Here is a 25818-nt window from a genome sequence, read left to right on the forward strand (position 1 = left end):
CCCTGTGGCTAAACATGCTTTGATGCACGGCCAGCACATCTTGGCACAGTGTTACACCGTCCGAGTTATCTGGATACTTCCCACCAACACCAACCTATCCGAACTCCAGAGATGGGAACTCGCCCTTCAGTATATCCTCTCTTCTTGATAACCGCCAGGCCTCAACCTCCGCTAATTTCAAGTTGCCGCCGTTCATCCCTCACCTGTCTTTCAAAAAACTTCTTTGCCTCTGTACTTCTGCCTCGACTGACATTTCTGCCCGAACTCTTTGCCTTTACAAATGTCTGCTTGTGTCTGTGTATGTGCGGATGGATATGTGTGTGTGTGTGTGTGTGTGTGTGTGTGTGTGTGTGTGTGTGTGTGTGTGTGTGTGTGTGCGCGAATGTACACCTATCCTTTTTTCCCCCTAAAGTAAGTCTTTCTGCTTCCGGGATTGGAATTACTCTATACTCTCTCCCTTAAAACCCACATCCATATGATGATGATGTAAATAAAATAGAATAGAAAGAAACTTCCACATGGGAAAAATATCTTAAAAACAAAGATTCCAAGACTTACCAAGCGGGAAAGCGCCAGTAGATAGGCACAATGAATAAAACACACAAACACACACACACAGAATTTGAGCTTTCGCAACCGGCGGCTGCTTTGTCAGGAAAGAGGGAAGGAAAAGGAAAGATGAAAGGATGTGGGTTTTATGTAAATAAAATAAAAAGAAACTTCCACATCAGAAAAATATATTAAAAACAAAGATTCCAAGACTTACCAAGCGGGAAAGCGCCGGTAGATAGGCACAATGAATAAAACACACAAACACACACACAGAATTTCGAGCTTTTGCAACCGGCGGGTGCTTCGTCAGGAAAGAGAGAAGGAAAAGGAAAGATGAAAGGATGTGGGTTTTAAGGGAGAGAGTAAGGAGTCATTCCAATCCCGGGAGCGGAGAGACTTACCTTAGGGGGAAAAAAGGATAGGTATATACTAGCGCGCGCACACACACACACACACACACACACACACACACACACACACACACAGAAACAAGCCTTCGTCCTAATAAAGCAGCTGCCGGTTGCGAAAGCTCGAAATTCTGTGTGTGTGTGTTTGTGTGTTTTATTTATTGTGCCTATCTACCGGCGCTTTCCCGCTTGGTAAGTCTTGGAATCTTTGTTTTATATATAAAATGTGTGTTGTACCTTTCATCTGTCTGTCATAAATTCCTTTCCTATATTCAGCCCAGGTTTTATGCTTGATTGCTGTTCTCAACACAGGCTCTCTAATTACAGTGTCGATATCCAGAAAGTGATTAGCAAAAATGTGATGCCTCTAATTAAAGTTCACTGTGCCCACTGTGATGGAGAGTTAAAGTTATTGATCATTGAAGTTAATTACGCTGAGGATTTAGGATGATGTCTGGAATTCATAGAAAATGCAGTTTACTATAACAGTTTTCACTATATTCTGAAAACGATAAAGTGTAAAGTTCTAGATAAATTTTTAACCTAGCGATGCTACTATCATCTATTGTAATATCAGAGTTCTTTAGAATCTATTGCGCGTATCCTATTATCCCTAGGTAACGAAACTGTTCAATAACTGTTATCGATGTAAATGTTCAAAGTGAATGTTCGCTAAAATTTGATGTTAATACTCATCAAATGCCACGCCAGTAATGGTAGAAGATCTGTCCTGTGGCAACACGTGAAAATACGACATACGCAAACTGAGAATAAATCACTGAAGTTGTTTCGCAATTAACACATTACCACAATGTGAACTCATTGTTATGTGCATACCGAGTTACATTATACGGCATCCAAGGCTGTTCCTTGCAACTGCACAGACGCAATGCGGATTCCGACATGGACATCGCGCTGGTTCGAATCTAGAGGAGAACTGGGGCCTGACTCTAGCTCGCAGCGCTCTTATTTATATAGCCACAGTGGAGACCACCGAAGGTGCAGCCAACAACATTTGCCTTCCTGGCTAACCACTGGGGCTATCAGAACACCTCTTTAAGTTACTAAATAATTAATTACTTCATTTGCTGAAGGCCAATGAAGCTCTCAATTTAATTGTGCTATCAGCACACAGGTAAGTATCTGCAATAAAATGCTGATGTGGCTAGGTTAAATACTTTTGCCGAGAGAGTTATTTTAGTTGCACTGCATGTAATAGGAGAGCTCTGAACTTGCCCTTTGGAGAGACACTACAGCTAAAGTTTCATAGCCACCTTTTGGAAACTACTCACATCTTTGTTGTTATAGTGTGTCTCCATTCTACCTAAATCTAAACACTCTAGCATTATCTAATCACTTCTTAATCTATCTTGCTTCCATACTTTGAGGACACAAAAACAGAAAAGCATGAATTTCAACCAAAATATTACTTTGTCAGATCCGGCCTACTGTTTTCATTAAATTACAATGAAAAAGGAATCCGAATATAAATCTTTAAGTTTCTAGCTCCTTCCTGTTGTGCCGATGGTTTTTATGTAAAACGTCCAACTTTCGAAAACTGTTAAAGTTACTAAACTGAAACTTAACACATTATTATTTGAACATCACTTCTGACATGCTATAAACTTTTCAGATCATTTACTTTACTTTTAAGGTATTGTGCAACTCTCGTAATGTCACAGCTAGTTAGAGCGGACTAGACTGGCACACAATGGGAAGCATATGAATTCTGTATGGCGTGAGTAGGCTTCTTCCCTACCATACTTTATCATGCAGTGATAATTCCTGTATTGGTATCTTGGTCAGAGGTTTCTCCCACTCATCTGCTTGTTTGCAATTGAATATCAGCTCATTTGATGGAAATCTAGTTGATGTATTTGGAAGGTTGTTAACAACTTGTAAGAAGGGAGTGACATATTCAATCCACTTGATATGTTTATGAGTTATAAATGTCCTCAAAAACCTGTTGAATTCCTTAAAAACCCTTTCAATTGGGGATGCTTCAGGATGAAATTTGGACACTAAAATGTGTTTGATTTGGTTGGAATCTAGAAACTGTTTCCATCTACATCCAACAAAATTTGAGGCATTATCTGTTAACATTACTTCTGGTTTTCCTACTCTTGCAAAGAATCTTATTTGATTCGTCTTATAATTGAACTGTCTGTAATGTTCTCTACCACATACAGTCTTATGTATTTGGTGAAAATATCATACAGATCTACTGTACATCCCCCCCCCCCCCCCCCCTTACCAGGGGGATAGGGTCCAGCCACATCTAACAATACCTTTTTAGACTTTTTTTTAGCCACAGTGGGATGTAGTTCTATCTGCTTGGAGATGTTAGAAAGCTTTGCTTTCTGGCAAACAATACACTTTTGTACGACCTGTAGTATTCTTCATATAAGGTTGGGGAAATGACAATATTTACCTTTTTCGTCAGTGCATTTTGCAGTGTCATACTGGCCCCAAGTATTGTGTGTGTATAAGAAGAAATCATCTACGTATTCCTCTGGGAAACACAAATGCCATTGTTCTTGTTCAGGATGCTTCCTACGGAACAGAACAACTTTGTGGATAGTGGAAAACCTTTTAAACTTTTCATCACCATTTTGTGTAAGTTTCGCTCTTACCTTAATCGAGCTTTTGTCTTCTGGCTGTAATTGATCCATGTGTTTACACATGTGGGCATAGTATGGTCAGGGTGTTTTGTCTTCCATCAACATAGCTCTTATTTCACCTTCCTGCTCTAAAAGATTGTTGAATCTCCCTAAGCCTCGTGGTGATCAAGAAAGAGCATCAGCTATTATGTTTTGGTTTCCTTTTATGTGTGCTATTTCAAAATTGTATTCTTGATGATACATACATCACCTGGCTATCCATCAGTGTAGCAGTGTACAAATTAACAATAATGATAGGTTTGATGGTCACTGTATACTTTTGTATGTTTACCCCAAAGGAAAGCACCAAATTAGATCCAAACCCCTCTATAACTGAATATGTACGTTCAGCTTCAGATAAGGTGCAGCTGGCGAACCTAATTAATTTATGGATGAGATTTCTCTCTTCTTCTACCATTTAAAAAAGGCATGCACCCAGACTTTGGGAAGACGCGTCAGTGCATAAACAAAAATCCTTCTTCGTGTCTGGTTGCGATAAAATATTAGCGTTTAAGAAAGCCCTCTTGATGTTCTTGAAACTGACATTGCTCATCCCATAACCAAGTTCTGTTTTTCCGTAGAAGAATGAGTAAAGGATTGATGTTCATAATTTGGTTATTGATGAATTTCCTGAAAAATTAGACTAGGTCTTAGTAAGCCTTTAATTGCCTCTTGTTTTGGGGAACAAGGCAGTTCCCAATGACATCAAGTTTTTTCGGATCTGGCAGTATGCCTTCCGAAGAGATTATGTGTCCTTTGTCCGAAATTAGATTTCTTGAGATTTTCTGTTATTCCATATTTGGAAAAGTGTCTCAATAGTTGTTCAATTAATCTTAAGTATTCGACCCAAGTGAATGTAGTGACTTAAAGGTTGTCCACTTATACTGTTACCTTACTCAAAAGTTTGTACCCTAGCATTTTGTCCAGTGCAGAGATAAATACATCTACACTTACTTTCACTCCAAATGGTAATACTTGAAATTTGAAGCTCCTGCCCCCACATACGAAGTAGTTTTATTTGCCAATATGAAGCTGGAGATCAATTATAGTAAGAAAATTAGCATCATGAAATTAAATAAGCTGCTCCTTTAAATTGTCTTGACATGTTCAAGCTGGTACAATAATCTTATTAATGTTATGTGCGTCGAGGACCAAGCACACCTTGCCATCTGGCTTACTCACAGCCAAAATAGGACTACAATAAGGGGAGAATGATGATTGTATTACACCCCATTCAAGCATCCTGTTAATCTCTTTTCTACTGCTTCCCTGTTTGTCCATGGGTATAGGGTATGAAGTAGAACAGAAAGTGTCATGAGGATATACTTCCAATTTGTACACAAAATTCTTAATAATACCTGGTCTTTTTTTTTTTTTTTTTTTTTTCCCAAATACATGTATATAAGCAAGTATCAGTTCCCTAAGTTCTGCTTGCTGTTCTTGAGACAAGCACTTTGATTCACTCATGTTTGTGTTTATTGTGTCGACGTTTACCTCTTCTGCCGCTGACTGTTCATTATTGTATGTGTTGACAAACATAACAATTGAACCTCAAAATCGTGAGTAACTTCAGCTTTATGTCTATTAGTACTTCGTATGATTAGGTCTGTTACAAATAATTTGTTGTTTACAGTGAAATGGTTCAAATGGCTCTGAGCACTATGGGACTCAACTGCTGTGGTCATTAGTCCCCTAGAACTTGGAACTACTTAAACATAACTAACCTAAGGACATCACACACATCATGCCCAAGGCAGGATTCGAACCTGCGACTGTAGCAGTCGCACGGTTCTGGACTGCGCGCCTAGAACCATGAGACCACCGCGGCCGGCAACAGTGAAATGACGTTGACCTTTTCCTATATCAGTTTGTACTTGCTATGTCCTAAATGTATCCAGACCTATTAAACAATCAACTTTTAATTTCTCTACTAGCAAAAAATTGCATCATACGCAAAATTGTCCTAATTGTATGGGAATAAAGGCTTGTATTTGGACTCCTTTCCATTGCTGCCCAGTAGCAGTTTGTACCTCGCAGTTTTGCACTGGCAGTGTGGGTATACGCCCATGTTTCTTCAGTTCTTGAAAGAATCCCTGTGACATCAAATTAGTTGTAGCACCTGTGTCAAGCACAATGGCTGCATGAAGATAAAATATTTAGGCATTAGTAGTTGCTTGTACCTTGCTCTCTGTCAAGTTTTTCTGTGTACCCTCATTACTTTGATACAGATCATCTTTCACATCACTACCGTGATCGTATCTGATAAAGCAAGTGTTGATCAAGCTCGTCCCCCCACTCCCCTCCAAGTTCACAGAATGGGGGCCTACCGTGACCGGATCAAGTTTTCCGATGTTATGGTGGCATTGGTCTCTGGGTTAGGCATAACTTCCACCATATGGACTGTTGGTGTTTAATTACACCAGTCAGTATTCTGTGAGGCTCCTAACTGAAATTCTCTTTGCCTTTGCGCATTATTCAACATGTGTGTATTACTTTGTTGACTGAATTCTGCTGTCTGTGGATTATTCAGCTGTATGGTACTGTTTTGTGTTTGCCAAGCAATTGGCTGATTATTGCCAGTAGCCGGTCATACGCTACTTGCCCATTGTTGTTTTTTTTTTAACTTTTGCCCATTTCTTTTTTCTCCATTGCTGTTGTGATTACCATTACATTTACTATAGGTCTATGTGAGGTACGGTTGCCACCCTTGTTGTACTACGAATCCATTGTTCACTTGTTGTTCCGTAAATCTCTGTGGCATTATCTGCGTATCAACAGGCATGGGTTGCACTGGCCTCTCTTCATATACCAAATCTATTGAGTCCAGTACAGATAGAAAGTATTCGGTATCTTGTTCCAGAATGGTAATGAGTTTTTCCCTAACAGGAAGATGGCTCTTTTAAAATTTTCAGCAAGTCTACTTGATATACCAGGTTCGTCCAGTTTCTGGTCTTATTCAAATGTTTTTAAAAGTAGCTCCTTAAGCTTCCATGTGTGCTATTGAATGAAGCTGGGTTGAATACTTCACATCTGAGCCTCTCTTGTATGGCGTGAGACCAATATTTATCCATAATTGCTCTTTCAAACTATTCATAGTAGTGATAACGTTCCGCCATGTCCGTAGCCCATAGCAGAATGTCGCCCTGTGTGTATCTAACAGCAAATCTAATTTTCTGGCTTCGATCCAGGTACGAGGTAAAACATTTCAAAATGTTCTGATAAAGATAACGGCGTTTGTTCTTTCTCCTTCAGAGGTAAATACCAGAAACTGTCATTGCCTAAGTAATCCCTTATCTGCAAGTAATGTTGATAAACATCCCGCACTGTCAGTGACAGGTGTGTTTCTGTTCGTTTGTGGCGTAGCGCATGGCAACTGCGCTTGCTCGATGGGTACAGTTCCCGGCAAGTGTTGTTGCATTCTGCTACCTTCACTGTATTCCTTCAGCAGGCTAGCCATGTATTGTGGGTAACCAGTGAAAGTATCTAACTTCTATAAAAGCATGGGTTTATTTTCTGTGAAATACTGTTTTGGAATATCAGTAGTTTTAGCAATACTGCCTTGTAACCTTTCCTCTGCTTCCTTTGGCTAGAAGTTGACTTTCTTTGTCTTTCAGAGTTTCTTTTACTCTATCTACATAAGTTTTGCACTCTGACACTACCTTTGCAGCAAGGGTGCTGCCCTTATCCAGCATTCTGGCTTCAACTTTTTCAGTTATTTCCTTTACATCTTATCTTTCTGTTCTTTGGCAAATTTTGACTCTTAAACTTAACTGGTCTACTCTTAGATTTAACTTGTTTACTTCTGTAGTTAAATTTTTACATACGTCTTGCAGCTCGCTGACTGCATTTGTCACAATTTTTACCGACACATCCACTTGGTATTGTGTCTCCTGAATTTGAGAATATGCTTCACTAAAGTTTTGTAACTCACCTGCAAGTTGTTCCTGTTTATCATCTATGAACGATACTTTTTCCATCAACGTATTTATATTGTGGGACATGTCGGCACTTAGTTCTTGTTTTAGTCATTTATCTAACTCTGCCAACTTCCCGGATAATTTGTCAGATAATTCAGTGCATATAGTTTTGCTCACCTCACTGAACTGTTGACTAATACTACTCTTAAAATTGTTAAATGCCTGATTTTGCCGTGTAAACTGTTGTCCTATATTTTCCTTAAGTTCTGTTATACTTTCCTGAAATTCGTGTTTTGTCAGTATCGGTACTTTTCAATTAAAGTAGATTTACCTGTGTACACCCTAATAAGCCTGATTATTATCTGAAACAGTCTTATAGAATTTGGTGACTTATCTTGCATTTTAAAGATGACTTATACAAATTTTCATCTTTCAATTGGAGGGATAAGAGATTATCTACTGATAGAGAAACGGCACCAAACCAGTGTTGCCAGTGTGATAGCTGCAGAGGATGCCTCAATTGTTTCTTGTAGCTTGTTTAGTGTAGCTGGCTACTGTTGATAAACCTCATTTTTCAAGGTCCCCAATAGGTGTAAGGCAAGTGGTGTAACATCTGGAGACTGTGGTGGGCACTGAGCAACTGCTCTTCTACCTACCCATCATCCAGGCAGATTTTCATCCAAGTAGACTTTGACGTCTTTGTGGTAGTGAGGCGGAGTGTCATCTTGATGTAGGTAAAACCTTTCATATCCAAACAACTTCGAATGACAGGTAAAATCAATGTTTGTAGCATATGAAAATCACCTCACCAATTACGGTACCTTCAAAGAAGAATGAGCCAATTTAACCATGTTATGACAGACCATATTGCACATAAACACCCGGTAGATTAACATGTGTCTCCACATGAATGTGAGGAATTTCAGGAGTCCAGTACATGCAGTTGTGGCAGTTTACAGCACTGTTCAGTTTGAATTGCGCCTTAGCAGACCAGATAACCATCCTTGCAAAGTGTGCCTTCAAACCACCTGAGTACTCGATCCATCGATCTGAGTCTTTCTTGTTCATAGTGTGCAATGATCGTGGCATGTACACTTTCCGCTTTGCAGCCTTCAGAATGTATTGAACACTTGATTGGTGTACCTGGCTTTCACTTGCACCCTGCTTCACTTATTTTTGAGGTGACCTAGTAAAATGTTGCAACGCAGCAGCACTGGAGAAGCTGGACTTGTTGATGTTTTTGGTCAGCCAGACCTTTCCTTATGCACATCCTGAGTGATACTGTTGGCTTCAGATTCATCCTGATTATGATTAATTGTTGTATTAGTTGGTGGGTGACTCCCATACACATTATGCCATTGCTGTTGTACCTCCATCATGTTTTCGTACTTTCAGTACCATTTCAATATGGCCTTAAATTACTCAGATGACAGTCTTACTTCATTCATTGCTGCGCTGTCATCTGCTGGAAAATGAGCACTGAGATCTGTTGAGAAAACAGTGGACTACACTGCCGCACAAATCACAACGATACATAATTTTGCTCCTTTGTGGTACTAATCTGTATTCTGGTACATTCTGTATTTTAATATTCGCTAAACAGAAGAAATGATTATTAATGCCATGGAGTTGAGGAGACCTGGTATCACAAGGAGAAATAACAGGGAATGCTTTCAGATACTATAATATTCTGATGCAGGTGAAGAAAGGAAGTAAGTACGATGTCAAGTACAATTGAGAAAGGGGAGCAGGGGGATCACAAAAGACCAAGAAGTAAAAAAAATGGACATGAATAAGGAAGAAAAAAGGAGAATATCAATGAAAATATGGTATTACAAATCGGAATTTGAGCTAAATTCACATGGGAATAGTTTTTTCAGACGGAAGATAGGGCGAAGTAAGTAAGTAAGTAAGTAAGTAGATGAAGACGGTTTGGGAAGAGAGAATGCAAGTGAGGAATAAGTGGAGAGAATTTCAGACTTACCAGTTCATGCACTGAAACAGTGTTATTTATTCCACTTAGGTTCTGCAGCTCAACTTGATGGAAGTATGTTTAAAAAATCTCTGCTTAACATTGATATATATATTTGTAACAATATTTTTCTTTTCCACATGCCTATTCGAGAGATCTCTGTACAGCTACCTGTCCTGTTCCAGCAAGCAGTTGCAATTCAATGAGAAACTTATTATTGTTCATTATGTTAATGGCTTGATGTGCTGCTCATTATGTCTAATTATTTTCAGTGATCAGACAAGTTTACAGCTGTGATACGCAACATTTTGTTTAAACATTCACACCATTATCAGCACAACTATTGCAATTCGTCATGGTTATTATAATGAAAGAAATTATATATTTTACCTAGAAAAACAGGTCTCACTTTTTCTTGGGCTTTCCCCAGCCAGTAGAATAACAGCACTGCCATTTGCAGTTTGCTTTATGTAAGTGCAGTTTTGTAGTAATAAGTGCACATATCTTGCAACATTGATGGCAGTATTTCGATTCAGATTCTAAATTCCTGCTGCCTCACCCTACCTTGTAGGACTGTCTTCCATTGCATTTAATCAGTGTTCATTGTTAACATAGAACAGAGTGTATTTTTCAACAAAAGCCATAACGTAGTGGTTAAGACACTAATTGTGTTTGAGAGGAGTGAGATTAAAAGCGTCCTTTAATTTCGATAAATCACTTGAGGTGAGTGTTAGATGATTATGTAAAAGAGACTGCAGCTGATTTCGACCTACATCCTAACCCATTATGAATGTATGCCATGTCTGATTTGATGTGATGTTAAACTCAAAACTTCAGTTGTAAAATTTATTTCCGTCAATGTTTCATCTGATTTCCACATGCTTGTTATAACAGAATTGGTATTTTTTTGATACATTAATTTATTGTGTTGCCATAAGTTAATTGTCACTCCAGATATTACTGACCCACAGTGAGAGCTCCATATAATTAAAGACATGATGTGTTGACAGGTAACAGCTGATGGAAGCATTGACTGTCAAGAGAATCCTGGTGAACAAGAGCACATTGTGTCAGCACTTCATTATTGTGAGGCAGTTACAGCACTTCATGCACTTGCAGCAGGTTAAAGTTTACAAAACTACTATGTTGACATATTTTATGTTGCTCTTCTTTCATGTGTATCAGATTAACTGAAGCCAATAGACTATAGACTGCATCTACAGCCATGTCTAAGGAACTGTTGTGATTCATTTTTTGTACACTGGGTCAAATTGAGTTAGAAACTTTACATTTGCTGCATAGACATCAGCATCAGTATCTTTGGAGCTAAGTGTGGAACAAATAAATCATTGTGTGATTTACGTTATAGATTAAAGTGTTATAGAAGTGTGTATTTAATTATTTTTCCTATACTTATGACCAAAATGAGGGCTACGGAAAATACTTACAAATGATCATTTAATATGTTGCCATATCTTACATCAGCAGATCTTAGTTTGGAAATTGCATTAAGCAAAATTCATTAGTGCATTACTGTAAATATAATGACTTTGACAATTTTCTGCCACTCAAATTTTGTAGCTGACTGCAGGAACTTCCTGAAAAAATCATTTTTGCAATTGCTGATTCTTTGTTCAGTTAATCAACTGTCACCCAGTTGCAAGAACTGTGTTTACTATAATTATTAGACAAGGGCCTAACTGATGTACAGAATTTGTCAAGTCACTGTAAAGGGTAGAGGAAACCATTACATCAGTGGCAGTTCAGGCTGCAATGTGTCCCAGTGCATTTCCTTCTTCTCATGCGTAACCGGTTCTCACAATCCCTACTCGGACTAATTACTCCTTGCACTATATGAGTTCTTGCCACTGACTCACACTACCCATACTTAATTTTATTTTATTTATGTTATAAAACCTAAGAAATTGCAAAAAAAGGTAGGAAATTAAGGCGATGGGACCTAGCTAAGTTGAAAGAACCAGGGATTGAGGAGAGGTTCAGAGAGCATTAAACAGTGGCTGACTAGAACAGGGGGAAAGAATGCAGTAGGAGACAAATGTGTAGCTTTAAGATATGAAATAGAGAAGGCAGCAGAGGATCAAATAGGTAAAAAGATAAAGCCTAGTAGGAATCCTAGGATAACACAGGAGATACTGAATTTAAATGATGAAAGGAGAAGGTATAAAAATGCAGCAAATGAATTAGAAAGTAAACAAATGGGAACACATGTCTAAAAAATTAGATTGACAGGAAGTGCAAAATGGCTAAGCAGTAATGCAGAGATGACAAGTGTAAGGATTTAGAAGCATATTTCAGCAGGGGAAAAATAGGTACCACCTACAGGAAAATTAGAGACTTCTGGAAAAAAAAGTAGCTACATGAATATCAAGAGCACAAATGGCAAACCAGTACTAAGCAAAGAAGGGAAAGCTGAATGGTGGAAGGGGTATATAAAGGGTCTATATAAGGGAGAAAAACTTGAAGAGAATGTTATAGAAATGGAAGAGAACATAAGTGAAGATGAGATGAGAGATGTGGTACTGTGAGAAGAATTTGATAGAGTACTGAAAGACCTAAGTTTAAACAAGACTCCTGGAGTTTATGACATTGTCAGAACTACGGACAGCCTTGGGAGAGCCAGGCATGACCGAATTCTTCCACTGGTGTGCAAGATGTATGAGACAGGTGAAATACCCTCAGACCTCAAGAATAATGTGATAATTCCAATTCTAAAGAAAGCAGTTGCTGACAAGTGTGAAAATTATCAAATTATCAGTTTAATAAGGCATGGTTGCAAAATAGTAACATGAATTGTATACAGAAGAATAGAAAAACTGGTGGGAGCAAACTTGGGGAAGATCATTAAGGATTTTTGGAGAAATGTAGGGATCCACAAAGCAATATTACCTCTACGACTTATCGTAGAAGATAAGTGAAGGAAAGGCAAACCTATGTTAATAGCATTTGTAGACTTAGAGAAAGCTTTTGACAGTGTGGGCTGGAATACTCTCTTCAAATTTCAGAAGGTAGCAGGGTTAAAGTACAGGAAACAAAAGGCTATTTACAACTTGTACAGAAACCAGACAGCAGTAGTAACATTGAGGGACATGAAAGGGAAGCATTGGTTGAGAAAGAGTGAGACAGCGTTGTTCTCAATTGTGTGATCCAAAAGCTCTTTTCAGATTGTGAGGTGAAGGTCTCTCTGGTCTGGTCTTGTCTTCGAGTCTTCAATTAGCACCCACAATTTCGTTGACGTACATTACATAAGCATTGTCGGTAGATGTCGATGGGCATCCTGAACGAGGGTCATCTTTAACGTCTGTCTGGCCATTTCTAAACCAAGTGAACCATTTCTAACTCTGAGTATGGCTTTTAGTTTCATGCAAGATTTAATGCAGATAGAGTACTCCTCTAACACTGCCATCTGAAAATTCGCAAACTGTGTGGCACAACATTCTTCTCAATGCAGCAATGAACAGTAACCAACAGACATACAACAATGAATCTTTGCATTTACGCATTAAACACAGGTGTGTGTAGGGATGCCAAACACATTTCTCTGCAACACACCATTGACATGAAATTATGAATGTTGAGTAATTTTTTTAACAGACCTCGTAATGCATTTCCTTGAGACAGAAATGCTTATGTCGACAAATCAGCATGGATTTAGAAAACAATGCTTGTGCCAAACTTTTGTCCTTTCCTTGCTCGATATCTTGTGAACCATGGGTAAAGGACAACAGATTGATTCCATATTCCTAGGTTTCTGGAAAGCATTTGACACAGTGTTCCAAATATAAACTGTTTACAAAAGTCTGAACATACAGTTTAGGTCCCCACGTATTTGAGTGGCTTGAAGACTTCTTATGTAACAGAAAACAATATGTCATACTTGATAGTGAGTGTTCAGCAGAGACAAAGGTATCATCAGGAATACCCCAAGAAAATGTGATAGGACTGCTTTTCTTCTCAGTGTACAAATGATCTGACTGAAAGGGTGAGCAGCTACCTGCGGCTATTTACTGATGATGTGTGGTGTACGGGAAGCTGTTGTCATTGTGTAACTGTTGGAGGAGAAAAGGTGATTTAGACACAATTTCTAGTTGGTGTGATGAATGGCAGCATGCTGTAAATGTAGAAAAACATAAGTTAATGCAGATGAATATGAAAAATAATCCCATAAGATTCTAAAACAGATAATCAAGTCGATTAAATATCTAGGCAAGTTGTTGTTGTTGTGGTCTTCAGTCCTGAGACTGGTTTGATGCAGCTCTCCATGCTACTCTACCCTGTGCAAGCTTCTTCATCTCCCAGTACTTACTGCAACCTACATCCTTCTGAATCTGCTTAGTGTATTCATCTCTTGGTCTCCCTCTACGATTTTTACCCTCTACGCTGCCCTGCAATGCTAAATTTGTGATCCCTTGATGCCTCAGAACATGTCCTATCACCCGGTCCCTTCTCCTTGTCAAGTTGTGCCACAAACTCCTCTTCTCCCCAATTCTGTTCAATACCTCCTCATTAGTTATGTGATCTACACATCTAATCTTCAACATTCTTCTGTAGCACCTCATTTCGAAAGCTTCTATTCTATTTTTGCCCAAACTATTTATCGTCCACGTTTCACTTCCATACATGGCTACACTCCATACAAATACTTTTAGAAACAATTTCCTGACACTTAAATCAATACTCGATGTTAACAAATTTCTCTTCTTCAGAAACGCTTTCCTTGCCATGGTAGTCTACATTTTATATCGTCTCTACTTCGACCATCATCAGTTATTTTGCTCCCTAAATAGCAAAACTCCTTTACTACTTTAAGTGTCTCACTTCCTAATCTAATTCCCTCAGCATCACCCGACTTAATTCGACTACATTCCATTATCCTCATTTTGCTTTTGTTGATGTTCATTTTATATCCGCCTTTCAAGACACTGTCCATTCCGTTCAACTGCTCTTCCAAGTCCTTTGCTGTCTCTGCCAGAATTACAATGTCATCGGTGAATCTCAAAGTTTTTATTTCCACTCCATGGATTTTAATACCTACCCCGAAATTTTCTTTTGTTTCCTTTACTGCTTGCTTGATATACAGATTGAATAACATTGGGGAGAGGCTACAACCCTGTCTCACTCCCTTCCCAACCACTGCTTCCCTTTCATGTCCCTCGACTCTTGTAACTGCCATCTGGTTTCTGTACAAATTGTAAATAGCCTTTCGCTCCCTGTATTTTACCCATGCCACCTTTAGAATTTGAAAGAGAGTATTCCAGTCAACATTGTCAAAAGCTTTCTCTAAGTCTTCGAATGCTAGAAACGTAGGTTTGCCTTTCCTTAATCTAGCTTCTAAGATAAGTCGTAAGGTCAGTATTGCCTCATGTGTTCCAATATTTCTACGGAATCCAAACTGATCTTCTCCAAGGTCGGCCTCTACCAGTTTTTCCATTCGTCTGTAAAGAATTCGTTATAGTATTTTGCAGCTGTGACTTATTAAACTGATAGTTCGATAAATTTCACATCTGTCACGCATGCTTTCTTTGGGATTATAATTATTACATTCTTCTTTAAGTCTGAAGGTGTTTCGCCTGTCTCATACATATTGCTCCCCAGATGGTAGAGTTTTGTCAGGACTGGCTCTCGCAAGGCCATCAGTAGTTCTGATGGAATGTTGTCTACTCCCAGGGCCTTGTTTCGACTCCGGTCTTTCAGTGCTCCGTCGAACTCTTCACACACTATCATATCTCCCATTTCATGTTCATCTACATCCTCTTCCATTTCCATAATATTGTTCTCAAGAACATCGCCCCTGTATAGACCCTCTATATACTCCTTCCACCTTTCTGCTTTCGCTTCTTTGCTTAGAACTGGGTTTCCATCTGAGCTCTTGATATTCATACAAGTGGATCTCTTTTCTCCAAAGGTCTCTTTAATTTTCCTGTAGGCAGTATCTATCTTACCCCTAGTGAGATAAGCCTCTACATCCTTACATTTGTCCTCTAGCAATTCCTGCTAAGCCAATTTACACTTCCCGTCGATCTCACTTTTGAGACGTTTGTATTCCTTTTTACCTGCTTCTTTCTACTAGCTCTCGTCTTTTTACGTACTTGATCATCTGTTGCCTTCACTACTTCATCCCTCAGAGCTACCCATTCTTCTTCTACCATATTTCTGTCCCCCATTCCTGTCAATTGTTGCCTTATGCTCTCCCTGAAACTCTGTACAACCTCTGGTTCTTAAAATCTCTGTCTTACCGTTATATAATCTCTCCGATACCTTCTAGCATCTCCAGGATTCTTCCATGTATAAAACCTTCTTTCATGATTCTTGAACCAAGTGTTAGCCATGATTAAGTTATGCTCTGTGCAAAATTCCACCAGGTGGCTTCCTCTTTAATTTCTTAGCCCCAATCCATATTCACCTACAATGTTTCCTTCTCTCTCTTTTCCTACTCTCTAATTCCAGTCACCCATGACTATTAAATTTTCGTCTCCCTTCACTACATGAATAATTTCTTTTAACTGATCATACATTTCTTCAATTTCTTCTTTCCTCGTTATCTGCAGAACTAGTTGGCATGTAAACTTGTACTTCTGTAGTAGGTGTGGGCTTCTTGTCTATCTTGGTCACAATAATGCGTTCACTATTCTGTTTGTAGTAGCTTACCCATACTCCTATTTTTTTTATTCATTATTAAACCTACCCCTGCATTACCCCTATTTGATTTTGTTTTTATAACCCTGTATCCACCTGACCAAAAGTCCTGTTCCTACTGCCACCGAACTTCACTAATTCCCACTATATCTAACTTTAACCTATCCATTTCCCTTTTTAAATTTTCTAGCCTACCCTCCCGATTAGGGATCTGACATTCCACGCTCCAGTCCGTAGAACGCCAGTTTTCTTTCTCCTGATAACGACCTCCTCTTGAGTAGTCCCCGCCTGAAGATCCGAATGGGGGACTATATTACCTCCGGAATATTTTGCTCAAGAGGACACCATCATCATTTAATCATACAGTAAAGCTGCACGGCCTCGGGAAAAGTTACAGCTGTAGTTTCCCTTTGCTTTCAGCCATTCACAGTACCAGAACAGCAAGGCCATTTTGGTTAGTGTTACAAGACCAGATCATTCAATCATCCAGACTGTTGCCCCTGCAACTACTGAAAAGGCTGCTGCCCCTTTTCAGAAACCACATGTTTGTCTGGCCTCTCAACAGATACCCCTCAGTTGTGGTTGCACCTGCGGTACGGCCATCTGTATCTCTGAGGCACGCAAGCCTCCCCACCAACAGCAAGGTCCGTGGTTCATGGGGGAGGATCTAGGCATAACGTTACAAAGAAATATGAAATGAAACAAGCATATAAGGACTTGAGTGGGAAAGGCGAATGGTTGACTTCAGTTTACTGAGAGAGTTTTAGGAAAGTGTCGTTTGTCTGTAAAGGAGCCCAGATACTAAATAATGCCACCCATTTTTGTGTACTGCTTGAGAGTTTGGGATCTCCACCAGGTCAGATTGAAAGAAGACATTGAAGCAATTCAGAAGTGGTCTGCTAGATTTGTTGTTGGTAGGTTCGATCTACATGCATGTATTATGGAGATGCTTCATGAGCTCAAATGGGAATCCTTGGGTGGAAGGAGGTGTTATTTTTGTGAATCACTATTGAGAAAATTTAGAGAACCAACAGTGGAAGCTGACTGCAGAACAATTTTACTGTTGCCATGGTACATTTCAAGTACAAGATAAGAGAAATTAGAGCTCATATGGATCCATATAGGCACCCATTTTTCTCTCCCTCCATTTGCAAGTGGAACACCAAAGGAAATGACTAGCAGTGGTACAAGGTACCCTCCACTGTGCACCATACGTGGCTTGCAGTATATTTAAAGAGATGGATGTAGATGTAGCTGTGGATTTACAGACTTTATGGACGTATTTAAATGTTGACAAACCTAGTAGAAATTGTCCTAAATTTTTTCTACAGAATTCTCTCTCTCTCTCTCTCTCTCTCTCTCTCTCTCTCTCTCTCTCTCTCTCTCTCTCTCTCACACACACACACACACACACACACACACACACACACAGAGATAGAGAGAGAGAGAGAGAGAGAGAGAGAGAGAGAGAGAGAGAGAGAGAGTGAGTGAGATGCTGCATATTTATTTCTTCCATTCCACTTTTCACCCATTTTGGTAGCCCTTCTTGACTTCATGTTAGCTTCATGTGTCAGCACTGTGTAATGATTCATAACATACTCTTGAAGATGTTACTTCATACTAAGGTTACAGACCAAGTATTTATATGTATGTGTAAATTATTTGCTTAAAATATGTTTTGTTGATAGGTGGAAGTTTCTTACTGAAGATATTTACAATATATGAACATGACACTATCTGCCTATTATATCTCCTGTGTTGTGCTTTCAAACATGTGAATATATATAAACCTGCAACAAGCAAGGAAGGCAATTCAGAGGTGTATGTTGTGTGCCTTGAATACATTGGTAGTGAATTGATGGAACCATGGTTGAAAATATTGCGGCAACATTATGGTGAGTTCATTACAGGGCTACAAAGAAATTTTATCTAATTAGTTTATCTTTTGGGAAAAAAATTGACTTATCCATATGACAACTGTTAAGTAAGCTTTCTTTTGTTTAAGTAAGCTCTGCTGTTTTCTTTGGTTAAGGAATCGCTGTTAAATAATAAAAAAGAAACCCAAAAACTTGAAGAATCATCCAAATTTTTAGTCAGTTCTCCTAGGTTGATGCCTGAAAGCAAACTATTTGTGATATGAACTGTATGAAGTAGATATTTAACATATTCCCAAGTTCTTGCCAACATATCCATATCTTTGTAGCAATCACATTACTTTATTTGTGTGAAGGCTTTCTCTGCTATTGTCAAAGAAATGTTTAGAGTTCACTTAAGTTAGTAGGCTATGGTCCAATAGGTCTGCATCTTGTGTATGTTTTATGTCAGTTAAAACCTAACTTAAATTGAGGTACAGTTGGAGGATGACAAGGGAGCCCTCAACAATCAGGAATGAACTGTGACTGTGAGATAGTAAGGTGCCTTTGTAGTGCTGCCAAAAATCAACTGACTTTGGAGGATCACCAGACGTTTCGAAGATGGTAGGTTCAGATCCTGTCAAAATGTCACAAATGAGATGCAGACCTTTTGGACCACTGCCTATAGGCTCAGTAAATTCTTTGTGTATTAGTCTCATGGTAAAATCTAAATGCAGAGGTGCTATCTATCTACGTAAAGAAATTCTTCAAAGTGTTTATTTTAAGCTTTTATACCCAAGTTATCAATAAAGAAATGAATTATTTAGCAGCCCCAAAGCATTTAAAATTCAGTGAGTGCTGCTTCACAATGCTAAATAACATGTCATACCAGGTAGTAGGCAAACAATTGTGATGGAATGCTGTAGCCATGCCCTTTTTAACAAAGAACTATAATTGAATAAATTTTTTTTGTTTCCAAAAAGAGGTCAGCTGTCTACTGCCTAATGATTAGTTTGAACACCACAGTAGGTAACTACACGTGTTTCTAATGGATTCAGTACATTCTTGCTTTCCTTTGACCTTCAAACTGGTTTGCCAACGTATTGTAGTGTGATGTGCAGTTTATTGTGGAATCTATCATTGTGCAACCTGGTATATTTTCATTGTGCAAATCATTGCTAGAGATGAAAGGAATTACATATAATCTCATTGTTGAACTGACAGTTAGTAGAGTCCTTAGAAATAATTGCTTTGTGTAACTATAATATGAAATGCCAACATTTTAAACGTGTTCCAGGTGAAGAGAAGCAACAGAAAGCAATGTTCCCACGACAATTAATTCCAGACTCTTTCATTCAGCATGTCTTTGAATGTGCAGAAAAGTTTAAAAATTTACAGGTTTGTTCCAAAATAATTGTGAAGTTTTTGCAGAAGTTTAAAATTATTGTGACTATAATGGATTATTGTGATTGCTATTATTTATTGTACTTGTTGGTTTGTCATAGTCTTACGTAACTGACATCTGGAAGCAAAATTTTGTGATGACTGTCTTTATAGTGTTTGTATATTACACATTGTTTTGTTATGTTTCTTTCTTAATATCTCTTTGTGTATTTGATTTAAGTGCAGTCCCTTCTCATTACCTTTGTCATGAAACTTACTAGTTGCCAGTGTTTATGACATATGTATACAGTTTGTATTCACTGGTGGAGTTCTGCACTTCAGTATGTGCTTTGTACTGCTACTTGCCTGTTATCACTTGAAGCCTGCCATTTGATACAGTGTTCAACTATTGCATGAATTATAGGTTTCTCTCTTTCAATATTCCCTCCAGATTGATCTTGTTTGCTTTTGTAATCTGTTAAGGTATCTATCATTTTAATATTTTTGAAATGCATTCCTCATCAGGTAATGTAACCAGGTTCCCACATAAATGACTTTTTCACATCTTTTGCCTTCTTTGTGACCAATACTTCACAAAATATCCCTTTCTTATACCTTGGAGGCTCTCATAATTCCTAGCTACATCAGGAACCCATTGCAGAATATCTTCCTTTAACAAAAATATTGTGTCCTTTCACGTCATTCCTCCATAAGCCTATGTCTCAGACTAAATGTGAAAGATGCTGTACATTTGATGTATTTTGGATCAGATCCAAAATTAGTAAAGTTACCGTCTGTTGTGGCTATTTTTTGTGGTCTTGTTACTGTTCCATTTGACTGCACCTTCTTTCCCAAACTATCTAGACGACTCACTACTTCAGAAGAGTATTCTTTCATATTTTTCCAATATAATTCCATGACCCTGTCAATGCTTACTGTCAAAAGTATAATCATATGAGGTATCAAGTAACGATTGTCACTGAATTGAGGTTTTTTTGGTAGGGGTACACAGCGTATTACCTTGGATGGAGAATCAATGTCAGATGTAGAAGTAACTTCGGGCGTGTCCTAGAAAAGTGTCTTGGAGCTCTAGCTGTTCGTGTTGTCCGTCATATTATGATAACCTCAGGCTTTTAGCAGATGATGCAATTATATATAATGAAATACTATCTGAAAGAAGCTGCATAATATTCAGTCAGATCTTGATAAGATTTCAACATGGTGCAGAGACTGGCAACTTGCTCTAAATGTTCATAAATGTAAAATTCTGCACTCCACAAAATGAAAAAATCGTAGTATCCTATGACTGTAACATCAATGAGTTACCCGTACAAATACCAGGGTGTGTCACTTTGTAGGAATATGAAATATAATGATCACATAGGTTCAGTTATGGGTAAAGCAGGTTGTACTTCAGTTTATTGGTAGAATACTGGGGAAGTGCAACCAGTCTACAATGAAGATTTCTTACAAATCATCATGTGACCAGTTCTAGCATATTGCTGAAGTGTGTAAGACCTGTACCAAATAGGACTGAGAGAGGATGTTGAAAGTATACAGAGAAGGGCAGCACGAGTGGCCACAGGTTTGTTTGATCTATGGGAAAGTAGGGATTGTGAGGATAAGATCAGAGTAATTATGGTATGCACAGAGGCATTCAAACAGTTGTTCTTGATATAACTTCTGCCATTTCACAGTGCTATGCAGAGTGTAGATGTAAATGTAGATTATTTGTGTGCTCAAGGAGTAGATGACACAGTACTGTTCATTCTCATCTTTTCCTTTCTGGAGTGCATCTTCTTGGGTTTTGATAATGTTATCCAAGCTTCTTCCCCATGAACCATGGATCTTGCTGTTGGTGGGGAGGCTTGCGTGCCTCAGCGATACAGATGGCCGTACCGTAGGTGCAACCACAGTGGAGGGGTATCTGTTGAGAGGCCAGACAGGCGTGTGGTTCCTGAAGAGGGCCAGCAGCCTTTCAGTAGTTGCAGGGGCAACAGTCTGGATGATTGACTGACCTGGCCTTGCAACATTAACCAAAACGGCCTTGCTGTGCTGGTACTGTGAACGGCTGAAAGCAAGGGGAAACTACAGGCGTAATTTTTCCCGAGGGCATGCAGCTTTACTGTATGATTAAATGATGATGGCGTGGAATGTCAGATACCTTAACCGGGCAGGTAGATTAGAAAATTTAAAAAGGGAAACGGATAGGTTAAAGTTAGATATAGTGGGAGTTAGTGAAGTTCGGTGGCAGGAGGAACAAGACTTTTGGTCAGGTGAATACAGGGTTATAAATACAAAATCAAATAGGGGTAATGGAGGAGTAGGTTTAATAATGAATATGGGTAAGCTACTACAAACAGCATAGTGGACACATTATTGTGGCCAAGATAGACACGAAGCCCACACCTAAAACAGTAGTACAAGTTTATATGCCAACTAGCTCTGCAGATGATGAAGAAATTGATGAAATGTATGATGAGATAAAAGAAATTATTCAGGTAGTGAAGGGAGACGAAAATTTAATAGTCATGGGTGACTGGAATTTGAGAGAAGGAAAAGGGAGAGATGGAAACATAGTAGCTGAATATGGATTGGGGCTAAGAAATGAAAGATGAAGCCACCTGGTAGAGTTTTGCACAGAGCATAACTTAATCATAGCTAACACTTGGTTCAAGAATCATGAAAGAAGGTTGTACACATAGAAGAATCCTGGAGATGCTAAAAGGTATCAGATAGATTATATAATGGTAAGACAGAGATTTAGGAACCAGGTTTTAAATTGTAAGACATTTCCAGGGGCAGATGTGGACTCTGACCACAATCTATTGGTTATGAACTGTAGATTAAAACTGAAGAAACTGCCAAAAGGTAGGAATTTAAGGAGATGGAACCTGGATAAACTTAAAGAACCAGAGGTTGTACAGAGTTTCAGGGAGAGCATAAGGGAACAGTTGACAGGAATGGGGGAAAGAAGTACAGTAGAAGAAGAATGAGTAGCTTTGAGAGATGAAGTAGTGAAGGCAACAGAGAATCTAGTAGGTAAAAAGACGAGGGCTAGTAGAAATCCTTGTGTAACAGAAGAAATATTGAATTTAATGATGAAAGGAAGTGCCAAAAGCAGGGATGGCTAGAGGACAAATGTAAGGATGTAGAGGCTTATCTCACTAGGGGTAAGATAGATACTGCCTACAGGAAAATTAAAGAGACCTTTGGAGAAAAGAGAACCACTTGTATGAATATCAAGAGCTCAGATGGAAACCCAGTTCTAAGCAAAGAAGCGAAAGCAGAAAGGTGGAAGAAGTATATAGAGGGTCTATACAAGGGTGATGTTCTTATGGACAATATTACGGAAATGGAAGAGGATGTAGATGAAGATGAAATGGGAGATATGATAGTGTGTGAAGAGTTCGACAGAGCACTGAAAGACCTGAGTCGAAACAAGGCCCTGGGAGTAGACAACATTCCATTAGAACTACTGATGGCCTTGGGAGAGCCAGTCCTGACAAAACTCTACCATCTGGGGAGCAAGATGTATGAGACAGGCGAAACACCTTCAGACTTGAAGAAGAATGTAATAATTCCAATCCCAAAGAAAGCATGCGTGAAAGATGTGAAAATTATCGAACTATCAGTTTAATAAGTCACAGCTGCAAAATACTAACGCGAATTCTTTACAGACGAATGGAAAACCTGGTAGAAGCCGACTTTGGGAGAGATCAGTTTGGATTCTGTAGAAATATTGGAACACGTGAGGCAATACTGACCTTACGACTTATCTTAGAAGCTAGATTAAGGAAAGGCAAACCTACATTTGTAGACTTAGAGAAAGACTTAGAGAAAGCTTTTGACAATGTTGACTGGAATACTCTTTCAAATTCTAAAGGTGGCATGGGTAAAATACAGGGAGCGAAAGGCTATTTACAATTTGTACAGAAACCAGATGGCAAGGCAGTTATAAGAGTCGAGGGGCATGAAAGGAAATCAGTGGTTGGGAAGGGAGTGAGACGGTGTTGTAGCCTCTCCCCGATGTTATTCAATCTGTATATTGAGCAAGTAGTAAAGAAAACAAAAGAAAATTTCGGAGTAGGTATTACAATCCATGGAGAAGAAATAAAAACTTTGAGGTTCGCCGATGACATTGTTATTCAATCAGAGACAGCAAAGGACTTGGAAGAGCAGTTGAATGGAATGGACAGTGTCTTGAAAAGAGAATATAAGATGAACATCAACAAAAGCAAGACGAGGATAATGGAATGTAGTCGAATTAAGTCTGGTGATGCTGAGGGTGTTAGATTAGGAAATGAGACACTTAAAGTAGTAAAGGAGTTTTGCTATTTGGGGAGCAAAATAACTGATGATGGTAGAAGTAGAGAAGATGTAAAATGTAGACTGGCAATGGCAAGGAAAGTGTTTGTGAAGAAGAGAAATTTGTTAACATCGAGTTTAGATTTAAGTGTCAGGAAGTGGTTTCTAAAAGTATTTGTATGGAGTGTAGCCATGTATGGAAGTGAAACATGGACGATAAATAGTATGGGCAAGAATAGAATAGAAGCTTTTGAAATGAGGTGCTACAGAAGAATGCTGAAGATTAGATGGGGAGATCACATAACTAATGATGAAGTATTGAACAGAATTGGGGAGAAGAGGAGTATGTGGCATAACTTGACAAAAAGAAGGGACCAGTTAGTAGGACATGTTCTGAGGCATCAAGGGATCACCAATTTAGCATTGGAGGGCAGGGTGGAGGGTAAAAATCGTAGAGGGAGACCAAGAGATGAATACATTAAGCAGATTCAGAAGGGTGTGGGTTGCAGTAAGTACTGGGAGATGAAGAAACTTGCACAGGATAGAGTAGCATGGAGAGCTGCATCAAACCAGTCTCAGGACTGAAGACCCAACAACAACATCCCAGCTTTCTAATTTTTAATTCACCGCAGATTTTAGCCCAAACTGCTTGCACTAAAGTCTTGATTCATTTTCATATTAACTTGTTGAACTATTTCAAAGTGTATTTTACCCCACCTATTATTTTTGAAATATTTATACATATATCGATAAACTGAAAGAACCAGAGGCTGTAGAGAGTTTCAGAGAGAGCATTAGGGAATGATTGACAAGAACAGGAGAGCCTTGGGAGAGCCAGCCTTGACAAAACTCGAAAATCTTGTGAGCAAGATGTAGGAGACCGGCGAAATACCCTCAGATTTCAAGAAGAATATAATAATTCCAATCTCAAAGAAAGCTGATGTTGACAGGTGTGAAAATTACCAAACTATCAATTTAATAAGTCATGGCTGAAAAATACTGACACAAATTCTTCAAACAATGGAAAATCCAAGTTGGAATGTAACTAATATGATAGAAGGAAAGTTGCTACTCACCATATAGTGGAGCTGCTGAGTCGCAATAGGCACGCGTGCGTGCACACACACACACACACACACACACACACACACACACAAGCAAGTGCAACTTGCACACACATCTGCAGTCTCAGAGTGTAGTTTCAGCTCTCTGAGACTCCACACGTGTGCAAGTTTCACTTGCGTGCGTGCGTGCGTGCGTGCGTGCGTGTGTGTGTGTCTACTGCTGACAAAGGCCTTAATGACCGAAAGCTATGATTGTGTGGATCTTTTTATTGTGCCTATCGCGACTCAGCATCTCCTCCGTGTGGTGAGTAGCAACTTTCCTTCTATCATATTGTGACACAAATTCTTTACAGAAAAACTGATGGAATCCGATCTTGGGGAAGATCAGTTTGGATTCTGTAGGAATGTTGGAGCATGTGAGGCAATACTGACCCTACGACTTATTTTTGACAATGTTGACTAGAATACTGTACTTCAAATTCTTAAGGTGGCAAGGGTAAAATGCAAGGCACGAAAGGCTATTTACAATTTGAACAGAAACGAGATGGCAGTTACATGAGTCGAGGGCATGAAAAGGAAGCAGTGGTTGGGAAGGGAATGAGACAGTGTTGTAGCCTATCCCCGATGTTATTCAGTCTGTATATTCAAGAAGTAAAGGAAATGAAAAGAAAAATTTGGAGTAGGAATTAAAATCCATGGAGAAGAAATAAAAACATTGAGCTATGCCGATGATATTGTAATTCTGTCAGAGACAGCAAAGGACCTGGAAGAGGAATGGAGTGGACAGTGTCTTGAAAGGAGGCTATAAGATGAACATCAACAAAAGCAAAATGAGGATAATGAAATGTAGTCTAATCAAATCAGGTGATGCTGAGGGTATTAGATTAAGAAATGAAACACTTAAAAGTAGCAGACGAGTTTTGCTATTTGGGAAGCAAAATAACAGATGATGGCCAAAGTAGAGAGAATATAAAATGTAGACTGCCAATGGCAAGAAAAGCATTTCTGAAGAAGAGAAATTTGTTAACATAGAGTATAGATTTATGTG

At 38.9% G+C, this 25818-nt stretch overlaps 1 protein-coding gene across 6 annotated transcripts in view; it reads left to right on the forward strand.

The window, feature by feature from the left end:
* LOC126272187 (cap-specific mRNA (nucleoside-2'-O-)-methyltransferase 2) overlaps positions 1-25818 on the forward strand; it is a 298755-nt gene that overhangs the window by 123952 nt on the left and 148985 nt on the right. For all 6 annotated transcript variants that reach the window (XM_049974866.1, XM_049974867.1, XM_049974862.1 and 3 more), the window contains 3 exons: positions 10519-10630; positions 17851-18057; positions 19313-19413. In XM_049974866.1, coding sequence (XP_049830823.1) covers positions 10519-10630; positions 17851-18057; positions 19313-19413 — 420 coding nt within the window. The remainder of the gene's footprint in view (positions 1-10518; positions 10631-17850; positions 18058-19312; positions 19414-25818) is intronic.

The sequence above is a fragment of the Schistocerca gregaria genome, chromosome 5 (genome assembly GCF_023897955.1).
Source record: "Schistocerca gregaria isolate iqSchGreg1 chromosome 5, iqSchGreg1.2, whole genome shotgun sequence".
Classification (NCBI taxonomy): Eukaryota; Metazoa; Arthropoda; class Insecta; order Orthoptera; family Acrididae; genus Schistocerca; species Schistocerca gregaria.